At 44.9% G+C, this 15,109-nt stretch overlaps 1 protein-coding gene across 1 annotated transcript in view; it reads right to left on the bottom strand.

Annotated features, from left to right (window-relative positions):
• Nucleotides 1-996: 996 nt before the first annotated feature.
• Nucleotides 997-15,109, bottom strand: part of THEGL (theg spermatid protein like) — a 58,273-nt gene continuing 44,160 nt past the window's right edge. Inside the window, exons 5-8 of the mRNA XM_004706347.2 lie at nt 12,925-13,024; nt 4,925-5,056; nt 3,224-3,399; nt 997-1,334 (exon numbers count right to left, since the gene is read on the bottom strand). Of these exons, the coding sequence (XP_004706404.1) occupies nt 1,220-1,334; nt 3,224-3,399; nt 4,925-5,056; nt 12,925-13,024 (523 nt within the window). The 3' untranslated portion in view covers nt 997-1,219. The remainder of the gene's footprint in view (nt 1,335-3,223; nt 3,400-4,924; nt 5,057-12,924; nt 13,025-15,109) is intronic.

Consider the following 15,109-nt stretch of genomic DNA (forward strand, 5'->3'; position numbering starts at 1 on the left):
TGAGAGTGGCGATACCGGGAGGGTGGAGGGAGGGTGGGGTGGAAAGGGGGAACCAATTACAAGGCTCTACATATAACCTCCTCCCTGGGGGATGGACAACAGGAAAGTGGGTGAAGAGAGATGTCAGACAGTGTAAGATATGACAAAATAATAATTTATAAATTATCAAGGGTTCATGAGGGAGGGGGGAGCAGGGAGGGAGGGGAAAAATGAGGAGCTGATGCCGGAGGCTTAAGTGGAGAGCAAATGTTTTGAGAATGATGAGGGCAATGAATGAACAAATGTGCTTTACACATTGATGTATGGATGGATGGTGATAAGAGTTGTATGGGCCCCCAATAAAATGATTTTCAAAAAAAGAAGAATTGTATCCATCCTGTTTGCTGATCCCGATGTGTCGTAACTTGTTAGCTTCCCTAATAAACCCCCTTGCTTGTGGATTTTATCTGTGAGTTCTGAGTGGCCTTTTCAAGGAATGATTGAACCCAGCATAGTAGTAGGGAGGAGCGGTGGGGTGTCAAAATCTGGTAGAGAAAGATGGAGGGTGGAGGCACGTCTGCGCCCTGGCCTTGTGGCAATAGAAAAGCCAGAGGAGGTCAGATGTGGCCTCCAAGCCATTTTCACGAGACTAACCTAAAGGTCTGCGGGTTCAAACCCACTCGCTGTTCTGCTGGGCGAGGTGAGGGCTAAGTGACGGAATGCCCATCAGCAGACAACAGACCTGGCAACTCTATGAGGCCCTGCTCCTCTGTCCTACAGGGTGTCTATGAGTCAGAATTGACCCCAGGGCAGCATGTGGGTTTGGGGGTTCCTGGAGGAACCAAGACCGAGGGACAAGGAACTCACCAGGAAACAAAGAGCAGGCCACCATGCAATTTAAGGAGGCCGCTTTCTTCAGGTCAGCCCCAGCAACCAGACAGCTAAGACGCTTGTGAGCAGACAGCATGGATCATAAGGCAGGCGATCGTTTGTGCTTTTATTGCTTGATGGGGTTCCCAAACCTGCTAAAGGACACGTTTACAGCCTACAGCGGCAATTGAGACTTGATGGTAACAGCGGTTTTCCCTGAAGGGCTGGAGTTGGTTTGATTCTTCTGGGGGTGGAGAGGGGCTGATGAAAACGATAGTGCCGGACACCCATTCACCTACGGTGTGTTCTAGATGCATAACTGGGCTGAAAGCTGGGGGTGGGGGGTGAACAGTGGGAGAGCTTTCTGTGTCTAACGGCGAACAGGTTGTGCCAGCTCCAGGATCCTTGCAGAGCACTTTGCCTTCATAGCAGCCGGCTTGACTTTAAAGACATCCAGTTCAAACGCTGCAGTGCGCACAGGAGACCTGAGATGAGGGGAGAGGACGTCAGCCTGGAACGAGGTCAGCAGAAAAGGGAGCGAACATTTCTCAGGCACCACTCTGTGCTGTTGTGCTTAGTCATCATCGAGTGATGCCAACTCAGGCATGTGTTAGGTCTATGAGTATGATCCCACTTTCATTTTCAAAGGCACCTTATAAAAAAGATGTCATGACCCAACTCCACAGACAAGGAAATGAAGTTTCAGAGAGGCTGCAGGGACAGTTTAATGCTCCGACCCAGACTTGTATATCTGTTAGATTCCAAAGTCTGTACTCTTTCAACAGAAAGCTGGTTCTGGAAATTTCTCATTAACCTGGCAATGCTAAACAAGGCAGATAGACCTCTGGGAGACTTGAAGAACTCAAGGTTTTAAAGTTCATCACCCATCACATCAAAACTTCACCAAGGAAGGTAAAGTCTTGAGCACTTAACTATTCTCCCCTTCCCTTCCGTCCCTCACAGAACAAAGAACGAGTTTCATTACACTTCATGGTAAGCTTGGCGTTCTTAAAAATAAACACAGCCTTAAACATCCTGATCTTTTCACTCCATAGAAACGAACGTCTTCCTTTTCTCTGAGTCAAGATGCTGGCAAAATTGTCAGTTCCTCTCGGGTTCTCTTCAGATGTTAGCCCTTACGTGTAACAGAACAAATTGCGATTCCTCCTCAAAAGTAAACAGGAACGGGGAGCAATCTCTGCCTTGCTAGATGTCTTTGTTTTCTCATTTATTTGGAAAAGGTCATACATTTCCATGATGCAAAACCATTGAAAAAGTATAAAGGCCTATTTAGCAAAAAATAAAAAGTCTTCCTCCCACCTCAGTTCCCTAGGCCCACCAAAGGCAACCACTGCTAATAGTTTGTTGGGAGGCTTCTGAAACACTGTAGGCATCCGTGAATATTGCGGTGCCCACCTCCTGTTTCTTCTTACACGAATGACAACACTGGAAGTGTTTTGTTCTGCAACATCTTTCCCTTAACGACCTGGGTCAGAAATCATTCCAAATCCAGACCTATAAAGTGATGGGTGGCATCTCCTTGAGATAAACAACGGCCTCTGTTCTCATTTCCTTTGAACCACAGCAACCCTGGAGTCGAATGAGTTGGGGGCAGGGAGTGGTCAGACCAAAAGGGACCACCTGGGGGCTCAATCTTAACTCAACCCAGGAAGCATAGATCATGGGCAGGCACACACACACAATGAACAAAATCAAACCCACAGTCATAGCGTCCATGCCAACCTACGGGACAGGAAAGAAGAGTCCCAGCGAGTTTCTGAGACTGTGACTCTCCAGGGGAGTAGAAAGCACAGAGGCTGATAAAGAGCCCGAGCCCTAAGGCTTGGAGGAGCTCCTGGTTGGTGATGCTCCAAAGTGGGCCGTGTGTCCCTCACCCCATGCTGTAACGCCTCCTAGGTCTCACCCTCAGTCTCACTTCATTTGCATCCTTTCTGGTTGTAAGAAAGCTGTAGCGGTAAGTCTGAGATTCTATACATGGCTCCGGGGAGTTCATTCCTAATCCTGAAGGCTGGTGGGAAGGACAGAGAAGTGGGAAATGAGGGCTGGCTCCATCCCCACATTTTGGGGGTGGGATCCATGCTAATCCTTACCAGGCAGTTAGGAGTGAGTGTGGGATTGTCACTGGGCCCTTTGTTTCGTGCAGTCCCCTAGAGAGAGTTTCATGCCGAGTCCACTAAGCCTTTGATTGTTGCTTTTTATTTGTGGTAGAGTGATTATAGACTTGTCATAAAAAATGTGAGACATTTGACTTTTCATTTTTTGTACTTCTACAATTCTATTGATCACCCTTCTTAGGCCCTCCTCTCACCAACACCCCTCAACATTTCGCTTTCTACCTTATAAACTGACATACCTCGGACTTGGAATAGAGAGTTCTTGAACTCGGGGAGACACTTGGGAATGGGTAGCAGCATACGATATTGGCCACTGGGCCTCCCGGTCTGGTATATAATCTGGATGGACGGACTTATTCTTCGCCAGAGTCATTAATCGAGGGCTAGCAGAAGCATGTGTGGCCGCAAAGGAGACCTACAGTGGAAACAAAGACCCCAAATGGATCATAAATTGCACTATTTTTTAATCTTGCATGGTAGTGGTTCCCAGGTTGCTAGGGTGCTGAGCAAGGGTCAGCAAGGCTTCCAGACTGCAGCGGCCTAGGGAGAAAGGCACTCCATGAAAACCCTATGGATTAAAATGGTCTGGACCACCACTGGTCCGAGGAATGGCACAGGACCAGGGAGCATTTCCTTTGGTTGTGCATGGAGTTGGAGGCTGACTCCCCAGCAGCTAGCAGCTCTATGAGGTAAGTCCTTTCTAGAGTCTAACTCATATCACGTCACTCCCACACTCCTGCGACCTTCCTGTGGCTTCCCATTGCATGAAGAATGACATTTAGATCCCTTACCATGGCCTACAAGGCCCAAAACAAGAGCTGGCCACTGCTCCATTTCTCTCATTGCACTGTCTTCCCTTCATCACCACATGCCCAGCCATGGAAGGTCTGTCTGGCACAAGTATTTCCACCTCAGGGCCTTTGCACTTCCAGGCCCTGCCTGGCAACCTTTTCCTCCCCTTAGCACGGCTGCCTCTTTCTCATCATGCAAGTCTATTCAAAAATCACACGCTCGAAGATTCTTTCCTGACCATTAGCATAACTCAGCCTTTCTGATTACCCTCTCCTACAGGACTTAGTTTATCTTCTTCATAGCCCTATGATATATGATTTAATCCATTAGTATCTTTGTTTATATGTTTATTGTCTTCTTCCCATAAGAATGAAAGAGGTCATCAATGAAACATACAACATTCTTCTAGCTCTTTAATGCTTCCTCTCCACCATTAGCATGACCCCAATTCTACCTTACAAATCCAGCTTGACCAGAGGATGTACATCAGTACAGATAAGAGCTCTCGACACAGGGAATCCAGGACAGATAAGCCCCTCAAGAACAATAATGGGAGTAGTGATACCATGACGGTAGGGGGAAGGTGGGGGGAGCAAGGGGGAACCCATCACAATGATCGACGTAAAACCGCACCCCCTCCTCATATGGGGGACAAACAATAGAAACGTGGGTGAAGGGAGACAGTGGTCGGTGTAAGATGTGAAAATAATGCTTTATAAATTATCAAGGGTTTATGAAGGAGGGAGGGAAAAATGAGGAGCTGATACCAAGGGCTCAAGAAGAAAGAAAATGTTTTGAAAAGGATGGTGGCAACATATGTACAAATGTGCTTGGCACAATGGATGTATGGATTGTTGAAAGAGCTGTAAGAACCCTCAATAAAATTATTTTTTAAAAAGAAGAAGAAGAAGAAAAGTGGTTTGAGGGAACCACTTGTTTGTGGAAATCTAAAGTAGGCTCTGTTACATAGAAGGTGCTGTATTAATACAGGTGGACTATCTGCTCGAAATTCTTTTGGCCATCACATGCGTCAGAGTATCTTTGTGTCGCGTTGCCTTATGGGAGGAGGATGAAGGATGGCACTCTGTGGAGAATGTATGAAGCAGGCATCAAGTGAGGCTGTCATTGCCAAGACCGTGGTGACTTACCGGGCGGACGGGCACCTCACTTTTCCCTGTCTCGTAGCACATGCCTTCTATCTTGATCCTTGGGTGGGCAAGGTCTACCATCCTTGGAGTGGCCACCGCACTCAGAGTCGAAAGGGGAATCTTCGTTCCAATCTAGGGGAGGAAAACAAAATGCCTGTGAGCATCAGTGTTACAAAGTGTGGGCTGAATGCTGGACCAGACTTCTCAGCAACAACAGGGAAAACCATGGGCCTCTTACAGGGCTCCATGATCACTGATGTCTGCAAGCACCGATGTCTGTCTTTCCCAAACCAGGTTTATATGGAGTCCAACCAGTTTCTCCAAACTTCGCCGTGAAATGAATGATGAGAAAGAAACACATTGGTTCAGAGATACACAGGGTTGCTGATCTGGTGGAGGGATAAACTCAGCCAGGAGATAAAGCTCAACCCCACCATAGCAGAAGGTTCCAGGCTGTGAGCAGGGGCGGGGGCTCTGCTTTGTTCTTTATTGTTTTCACCCCCTGTACATTTGAGTTCGCGATATTCCACATCGCCATGTTACAAGTCAACTTGAGTGGTTCTTTTCCCATTGGACTGTGGTTAGGTGCCACCGAGTCACTTCTGATGCCCAGCCACCCAGTCCTGCGCCGTCCTCACAGTGATTCTGATGTCGGAGCCCACTGTTGCAGTCACTGTAGCAGTCCATCTCGTCAAAGGGGCTTCTTCCTGTTGTTCGTGGCCCCTCTACTTTACCAAATATGACTTCCTTCTCCAGGGACTGGTCGATCCTGATAATAGGTCCAAAGGACTTGAGATGCTTTTATGAGCATTGAATGTGGATTCAAGTAATATGAAATAATAAATTACAACCATAAGCAATTAATTCAGATTATAAATAATTCATATCAGTAAATAATAAATAATTCATGTTAATAAATTAATATGAAATAATAAATTACAACTTCCATAATAAGCCCTAGAATCATGAGTACTGTCAGTGAGCTCTGTGTTGTCATTGCAATGGATTATCTAACCCAGCGGAGAAGGAGAGGGTGCTGGGGGTGAGGGTGGGGGACAGTTGGTGTCACAAATGGTTAAAAAAAAAAAAAAAGATTGGAGGATGGAGACCTGCCTCACCTCAGCCTCACTGGGAGTAGACTTTGTGCTGTTGAATTGGAATCTCCTTCCCTCTGTGAAGTCATAGGTTGGGCCATTTCCATGACAATTTCCAACTATCTTTATGTTCAATGTGTTAGATTTTAAAACAACCACTTAATACTTGATAAGGTCTTGTCTGGTCACGTAGGTGGTTGGTGTAAAGTACTTAAAAAGGAATCAAGTGCCATGTACTTACAAACACAGCATTTGTTGTTCGGAAGTATTTTATTCTCTACATTTGGAAACTGAGCCAACCATTATTCAGGACTCTTAAAAAATCACTGTCAAAACTGCCAGGATGATTAATAAAATAATAAAGCTTACCAAGTTGAATACAGAAACCATAGAAAGAAATATACTTTTAAATCCATACTGTAAAATTTGACTGTTAACTACTTAAACCAACCATATATTCCTCTGACTCCTTTTTTCTGGAAAAATGCTAGCTGGAAGCTACCAAAAGACTTGCATCATTGGGTGTGGCCACTTTTTAAAAAGTGACTATAAATTCTTTGACACTCTGTCATTGAGAGGTAGGGTTTGTGCCTCTGTCCGCCTGAATCTGGCCAGGTTTGTAACTGCATCAATCAAGAATGTATGCCTGCAGTGACATGATGTGGTTTCCAATGCCATTACCTTCTTAGAAAACAACTACCATGTAAGCAGAGAGGAGTCCGAGGCTCATGGAGAGTCTGCATGAAGTGCTCCTGCAGATAGATCATCCCAACAAACTAAGTCCAGCATGCAGACCACCCCAGCCTAGCACCAGAGAGAGGTGTGAAGGAGCTTCTCGATGATTCTAGCCCCTACTATTTGAGACATCCCAGCCATTAAAGAGCCCTTGCATGAGGCTGTAGTGGAGTGAAACTTCTTAATATGACCCTTCTAGCCATAATCCCTTTTGTGATGTATTATAAATTCTAGCCTATATGCCAGAGGTTATAATCACATTTTGGAAAGAGTTCTCTGTTATGCTAACAGATAGGACTAAGGTAGGCTATATTCTGAGCATCCCTCTTACTAGAGGGTATGAACCAAGTACCACTTTTTGTTTCCTTGGGGGTATGGCCTGCAAAAACACAATAACCACATGTCCATCAAAGCCATTCTTCTGTGTGTAAGAGAGCCACTTTGGAATCAGGTATTGAGAATTCATGGGACGATAAAGGAGGATGTGCCACCAGCTGCCTGAAGTGATGGGGGTTAAAACCAGGAGCACTAGAGACCATAGGATCAAACAAAGGAGTCACACAGAGACCAGAGGCCAAGGCCAGGCTACCATGAGACAAAGCAGTGGGGCAGAGCAGTGCTTGCGGTGAGGCAGGGCAAGCAGTGTGTGGCCTTCCTGGTCCACAGCAGCAGGATCAAAGGAGCATGTGGCTGATGGGCTGAGGACCAGGAAGAGAAAGACTTGGCTGCTGGCTGAGGAAAGGTGTTGCTTACTGTTTACTGTTCCTGACTTGCGGAAGCCTGTTACCTCCCCTAGCAAACCCCCTTAATTATGAATATTGTCTGTGAGCTCTGTGTGGTCATTGCAAGGGATAATTAAACCCAGCAGAGAAGTAGAGTGTCTCGGGAGGAATGGCTGGTGTTCCCATGGGGTAAAGGCAGGATGGAGGGTAAAGGCTTGCTATGTGGCAGTCAGCTTAGGGTTGGTGAGGAGTTGAAGTCTCCTCCCTTGTGTAGCTACAGGAAGTTAGATATGGCCTCCACGCCATTTACTCAGAGGCTATAAGCATTATGGAGCCTCTGCTATCCTTGCAAGCCTTAGCAGAATGTCTGAGTCAGGGAATCCTGAAGCATAATAAAATGATTGTATTTTTTTTACAATATTAAGTTTGGGGGTGGTGTGGTATACAGCAGATATAGCAAAACATTAAGGATGGAGTCTCCATATTGTGTCTAGGTTGTCTAGAATTTGTTTTCTAGCTAAGACTTAAAGGTATTCATGATATTCTTATCAGTGGTTAAAAAAAAGACCCTGGCATGACCAAATACCAGAGGAGTCATGGGATGGCATCAAGGGCATCGTACACAAAGACAGCAACAGGTCATGGAAAAGACAGAAAGAAAGGACAGAACAGAGTGAATGTCAGAAGAGACTCTGAAACTTGCTCTTAAACAGAGAGGCGCTAAAGTGAATGGAAGAAATTATGACATAAAAGAGATGAACAAAAAATTTCAAAGGGGGAGGCTCAAGAAGACAAAGTAAAGGTTCCCCCCACTATCCAAAAACAGAGAGTTCCCACAAAAGCTGTCCTAAGCCTCCTATGAGCCCAAATGGCATAAAGAGAAGTCTATGTAAGAAAAAATGTTGAGCATTCCCAGAGGTCCGCTCACATCACAAATAACACGTGAACACTAAGACAGCACGAACATGGTGTTCATAGCTTGTAGTGGCTTGATGCTGATGAGCTGAGTGTAACTGCTGCCGAAGGAACGTGGTGTCACTGCTTCTTCGGTGGCTTGTTGCAAAACACACACTGAACACTGGTTTCACATTTTGCCTCTTTTGTAAAGGTGAAATGACTCCTCAGGATCCTTTCAGTAAACGTGAAGTGGCATATGGGATGCCTACACAATGAAATGTGAAAAGACCTGGAGTCAGAAAGTCAAAAGGGAAGAATGTACTGAGCAGTCCCCAAGCTCAAAAAACAGAAGAAAAGCTTCAAGCCTTGAGTTGAAATACTGGAGGATTCTATGAGCAAAAACCTGATTTACACAAAAAGCCTGAAAAGAAAGTGGCAGGAATACACAGAGGTATTGTACCAAAACGCACTGGTCAGTATCCAATCATTAAAAGTAGAATATGAGTAAGAACTTATGGTAGCGAAGGAAGAAGTCCGAACAGCACTGAAGGCATTGGCAAAAACAGGGCTCCTGGTGATGCTGGAATGAGCAATTGAGATGCTTCAACAAATGGATACAATACTGGAAACTCTCACTCATGTATGCCAAGAGATCTGAAAGATAGCTACCTGAACAACCAACTGGAAGAAAGTCTTATCTGTGTCCATTCCAAATAAAAGTGAGCGCTTGGTCATTTAGAGGTGCTAGAATTTGTCAGTGTTCAATCGTTTCAAGAGGTAGAACGTGATCAAGATTCAATGGTAGCATATGATCAAGAAGTACAAGCTGCACTGACAGCATTAGCAAAAGGCAAAGGTCCTGGAATGGATGGAATACCAATTGTAATGTTCCAACCAAATGATGAAGGAAGCCGTCACTGCTCTATGTCCAGCAATCCTGAAGACTGTCATCTGGCCACCCTGGCCATTGCAAAGAAGGGTGACCCAGCAGAATGCAGAAATTACCTAACAATATCATTGATGTCATATGCAAGTAAAATTTTGCTAAAGATAATTCAAAAATGGATGGAGCAGTGCCTTGACAAGCAGCTACCAGAAATTCCAGCCGGATCCAGAAGACATCATATAGATCTTGGTTAAAAGCAGAGAATACAAAGACAACAACAAACCATTTACTAGTGTTCTATTGCTACACAAAGATAATCAGCTGTAAGGATCATAAAAACAGTATGGGTAACTTTGAGAAGACTGGGAATTCCAAACCCCTTCATTGTGTTCATGAAGAACCTGTGGGAACCAAAAGGCAGTTATTCGAGCATAACAAGTGATACTGTGAGACTTAATCGGGAAAGGAAAATAAACTGAAGTAGAAGTTATAGTATGCCCCCTAACATAAATAAAACAAAGAAACATGCATGTCAGAGTTATGCCCTCTCACCATATTTATTTAACCTGTGCTGGACGAGTAATCTGAGAAGCTGGACCCTATAAAGACTACAGTAGATCAAGATTGGAAGAAGACTCATTAACAACCTGTGATGCGGAGAGGGCACAGCATTGCTTGGACTGACGAAGGGCAAAGACTATAGCCCGATTACACCTCAATGTAAACAAAACAAAACCCCTCAAAACTGGGTCAAAGACAACATGCTGGTCAATGGAGAAACAACTGGAGTTCCCAAGAAATTCCTGTTACTTAGCTCCGCAGTCAGCATCCACGGAAGCAGCAGTCAAGAAATCAAATGACGTCCTGCGTTGGGAGCACCTGCTGCCAACCATCTCTTCAAAGTGCTGACAAGCCAAGTGTCACCTTGAGAACCAAGGGGCGAAGACTGCAGCTGTGGTATTTTCAGTCTCCTCACCCGTATGCAAAAGCTAGACAACGAATAAGAAAGGCTGAAGAAGAAAGAATGCCTTTGAATTATGGCGTTGATGTAGAATGTTGAATCTACACAGACTGCCAGAAGATCAAACAAATCTGTCCTGGAGGACACCCAACAAGAAGGTTCCTTAGAAGCAAGACTGGTGAGACTTCATCTCACATACTTTGGACATGTGATTAGGAGACCAGTCCCCGGAGAAGAGCATCATGCTTGGTAACGTGAAGAAAGGGGCAGCGAAAACGAGGAAGGCCCTCGGTGAGATGGGTTGACCCAGTGGCTGCCACAGTGGACTCACACATAATAACCATGTGAGGCTAGAACAGGCCCAGGAGGAAGTGTTTTGTCCCCTTGCACATGAGTCGGAACAACAGCAACCACAATCCATTGCATGCAGTAGCAAAACAAAAGCAGCAAGACGTGGGTGACCAAGCTGCCATTGCCAGAGCACATTTTAGTGAAAATAATGGAGTAGGCGTGAGTTAGTTAATTGTGCCAGCCTGGCCGATAATCACATGTGGTGTTGATTGAAAGGCGGAGGGATAGATGGGTGGTGAAGCCTCGCTTTTCTAGTTCTCGGGTCTCTTGTTTTGTGATGGTTGCATCCGGGTGCAGCTGCCTTAGCAGTTCCCTGCTTCAGCTTGCAAGATGGATTTCCTACAAGACATCCCCAAGGAGAAGCCGCATGGATCTATCCCGATGCAGCCCTGGGTGCTGGAGCAGCCGTGTGGAGACCCCTGCCAGTGCTGAGATGCTTACACGTTCACTGACTCAGCTTTCCTCCTGCAGTCGGCATTATTGGCTCTGTTTTGTGAGGTGGAGGACTTTGTGGACTGGTGTTGGGTTAATGGGTTAATGTTGGACTTGTGGGCTTGGGCAGCATTGGGTTGGGATGTTTTCGTGATGCACATTTTCTTTACATAAAACGCTCTCTTATACGTGAGTCGCCGTGGATTTGTTTCTCCAAAGTACCCAGACTAATACATTATGGTACCTTGGGAGTGGGGTACTGGAGAAACAAATCATAAGATAGAGAGTAGATGTTTGTTTGACCTCTCCCTCATGGAAGTTTTGTCCCGTTGCACATGAGTCGGAACAACAGCAACCACAATCCATTGCATGCAGTAGCAAAACAAAAGCAGCAAGACGTGGGTGACCAAGCGGCTATGGCCAGAGCACATTTTAGTGAAAATAATGGAGTAGGCGCTTTGGTGGTATCATGGTGATGCATTGGGCTGTGATCCGAATGGTCAGGAGTTTGAAACCACCAGCAGCTCCTCAGGAGAAAGACTGGGCTTTCTACTCCTGTCACAGTCTCGGGAACGCACTACGTGCTCACTATGAGTCGGCACTGCCTCCATGACAGGGAGCGGTCGAGGGTAATAGGGTGGGTTGGTTGCTTCTAAGTGTACTGGAAAACTTAAAGGAAGTGTAAATTGTATCCCGAATGTGACCGCTCTCTTCTGTTAAAGTTAGAGCAATGATTGAGAGAGGCTTGACCTTGAAAACTGGAATGAGTCTCTATAGAAAGAATCCACTGAAGCTGGGGAACTCAAATCTTTAACTACTGCAGAGCCTTCCTGTGGAGGAAGTCAAATGATGCTGTTGCCAGGGGTTACAAAGAGACACTTGGATTCCATCGCATGCAGGGTGAGCTGTAGTCAATCCCCAAGGCCCTTCTAGCCTTAATGTCTTAGTACACTCCTGAACTTCAGACACCGGTGGCTAAGGCCCCATATTTGAGGGCACTCTCTTCTGATGGATAGGACTAGGGTTGGATTAAGAGCTGCCCTCAGTAGACGGTGTGAACCAAACCCCACCCTTTGTTTTCTTGATGGTGTCCTCTACTCTACCTTACTAGAGGCTGTGACCTAGGACACCATCCTTTGTTTCCTTGTCCTCACAACATGGCCTCACCTGGAAAGCCAGACCTCCACTTCTGGACTAAGCTTTGGCAGAAGCAAGAAGACTCACTGTGACTTTTGGACATTTTTGCCTCCTGGCTCTGGACCCTGCACTTGGTTTGCCTCTGCCTGACCTTCAGATTTTGAACTGGACAGCACCCAACCACCTCGTGAGACATTTCCTCGACATTTCATGAGTTTCTGTGAGATGTGTAGTGAACTGCAGAAACCAGGGACATGCGGGAATAGACGGGGAGGAGGGGGAAATGGGGTAGAACAGCATCTTGGAAGTGTTGGACTTCTGAGACATCATTGATCTCCAACTCCTTGCAGCTAGTCTGGTATTAATTCTTCTGAAAGAAAGTATTTCCCCAGGGTGGCAAACAAAAGGCCAGCTTTGGGTGACCAAGCAGTTGCTGTCTTTGCCTGAAGAAATAACTAGAAACTTTTCAGAGAACTGCAGATGCTCCTCAGAATCTACTCCAGCACCTCGTATTGTTCCAGAGCCATGTAACCCAAGTCCCAGCCAGAGGAAAAACCTTCCGCAGGCTTCGCCACTAGTTCCCACAATGTGGAAGGTCTAATCCCTTGAGTAAGTCCCTTTTCCTATATCCCCCACAGCCCATCCTGTCTCTACTCAAACCCTAAAGGATACATTAGGCATCGGAAAGGTAGTCAGAAAAATTGACCACTTGGGACAGGGGGATATACATGGGTAGCATGTACAAAGTGGACCAGGAACTGTTCCTTTCACGTGGGCTCACTCACTTTTTTTGGAGGGAGGTAGTGTGGATCCATGCCTTTAGCTAAAGAGAGGCGTAATATCCGGGGAGAAGCATAAGGGATATTTGCTGAAGTCGCTCTGCGGCTGAAATGAAAAAATAAAATATTATAACTATTGGATGGTAGAAAAAGAGCTACATTTTTATTGCTATAACCAACCACTATTGCCTTTGTTTGTTTTGGGTTTGTTTTTTTTAACTATTGCTTTTTATCACCTCGATGTGTTTAATACTACAATCTCCATTAAGTACATTCTATGTTGTGAAATAATATGTGCATATGTGCATGTGTGTGTGTATGAAACAAGATTCTCATGAAACAATCCCTACTCTATGCAATGTAGTCTGAGTTTTAGAAATTTGATTGTTTTCATTGAAAAACCACTAGATTGTTTTCATGAGCCATTGGTGGTTTGTAACTTGTAGTATGCAAAAAACCTCATTTTCTACCTGAACCCTTTATTAAATCTGAGGTGAAAATTCCAGGTATCACCATGAACCCTTCTGTGATGGCTAATTGCTTCTGCGGTGGTGCAGTGTGAGACAGAACTGGCCACACCTTCTAGTCATCTGGCCAATGTTCATAGGTTGGTCCCCATATACTCTTACCCCTTAGCAAAAACCCACCCACCCACCAACCAAACAACCAAATACCAGTATGGTAAAAGGCTGTCCTAACTATGGAGTTAATCACCCTCTACACAGAGCTTATTAGCGATCTTTCTTTTTTCACCCTGGAACTGAGATGCAATTCACACATCATAAAATTCACCCTGTAAATGTACGGTTCTGTGGTTACTAGAACATCACAAAGTTCTAGAACATCAGTCAGCACGTAACCTCATGCATATTAACGGACGGAGTCCACTTTGTTCTTGTTGAAAGAACACAGCATAAATGGGATTGTGTTCTTAACTTCATTACGATTGTTTATTTCCAGTGTATCATTGATTCTGTACATGCTATTGTATCCTGAAACCTTCCTAAAGTTACTTATTAGCTTTCATTGTTTCATATGAATTCCTTACAATTTTATAAAAATCAATTTTATTGGGGGCTCGTACAACTCTTATCACAATCCATACATTCACTCATCGTGTCAAGCACATTTGTACATTTGTTACCATCATCATTCTCAAAACGTTTGCTTTCTACTTGAGCCCTTGGTATCAGCTCATTTTATCCCCTCCCGCAAACCCTCATTCACAAACCCTTCATAATTTATAATTATTATTTTGTCATGTCTTACACTGTCTGACGTCTCTCCTCACCCACTTTTCTGCTGTCTGTCCCCCAGGGAGGGTGTTATATGTAGATCCTTGTGATCAGTTTCCCCCTTCTACCTCACCTTCCCTCCACCCTCCTGGTATCACCACTCCCATTATTGGTCCTGGGGGGTTTCTCTAGCCTGGAATCCCTTACAATTTTTTACACCCACGATATGCTATTTCTCAATAGAGATAGGTTTACAGCTTCCATCCCATTCTGAATGCCTGCTATTTCTTTTTCTTGTCCAAATGCCCATAGATGTGATAGAGCCACAGGATGAAATATTGTTCAAACATATAACCCAAAACCTACTGCCACAGAGTCACTTACCTTGCTCAGAGCAACACCAGGTAGGATTTCCCTAAGTGTACATATTTATGGGAGCAGGCAGCCTCACCTAACCCACACACCACAGCTCCCTATCCAACCACGCAGATGAATGAAATATGGACACGTGCGTCACCGGGGATGGGCCTTGGAGGTATGCTAAGGAGCACTTCCAAAATCAAAAGGCTTATTGCATAGGACTGCTAAAATCTGCTGTAAACGTCACTTGATAAGAGGATAGTAAAAGGAAATAGAGGAAAGAACTAGGAGGCAAAGGGCATTTACAGAGGTCTAAATAAAGGCATATCCATATGTAAACATATTTATATATGAGGATGTGGAAATAGATCTATGTGCATATATGTATAGGTTTAGTATTAAGGTAGCAGATGAACATTAGGCCTCCATTCAAGTACTCCCTCAATGCAAGAATACTTTGATCTACTAAACTGGCATTCCATAATGCTCACCTTCCCAACATGATCACTGAAGACAAATGGGTGCATAAACAAATGTGGTGAAGAAAGCTGATGGTGCCTGGCTATAAAAAGATATAGCATCTGGGGTCTTAAAGG

The sequence above is a fragment of the Echinops telfairi genome, unplaced genomic scaffold (genome assembly GCF_000313985.2).
Source record: "Echinops telfairi isolate 266 unplaced genomic scaffold, ASM31398v2 ScPeMD7_7468;HRSCAF=8506_0, whole genome shotgun sequence".
NCBI lineage: Eukaryota > Metazoa > Chordata > Mammalia > Afrosoricida > Tenrecidae > Echinops > Echinops telfairi.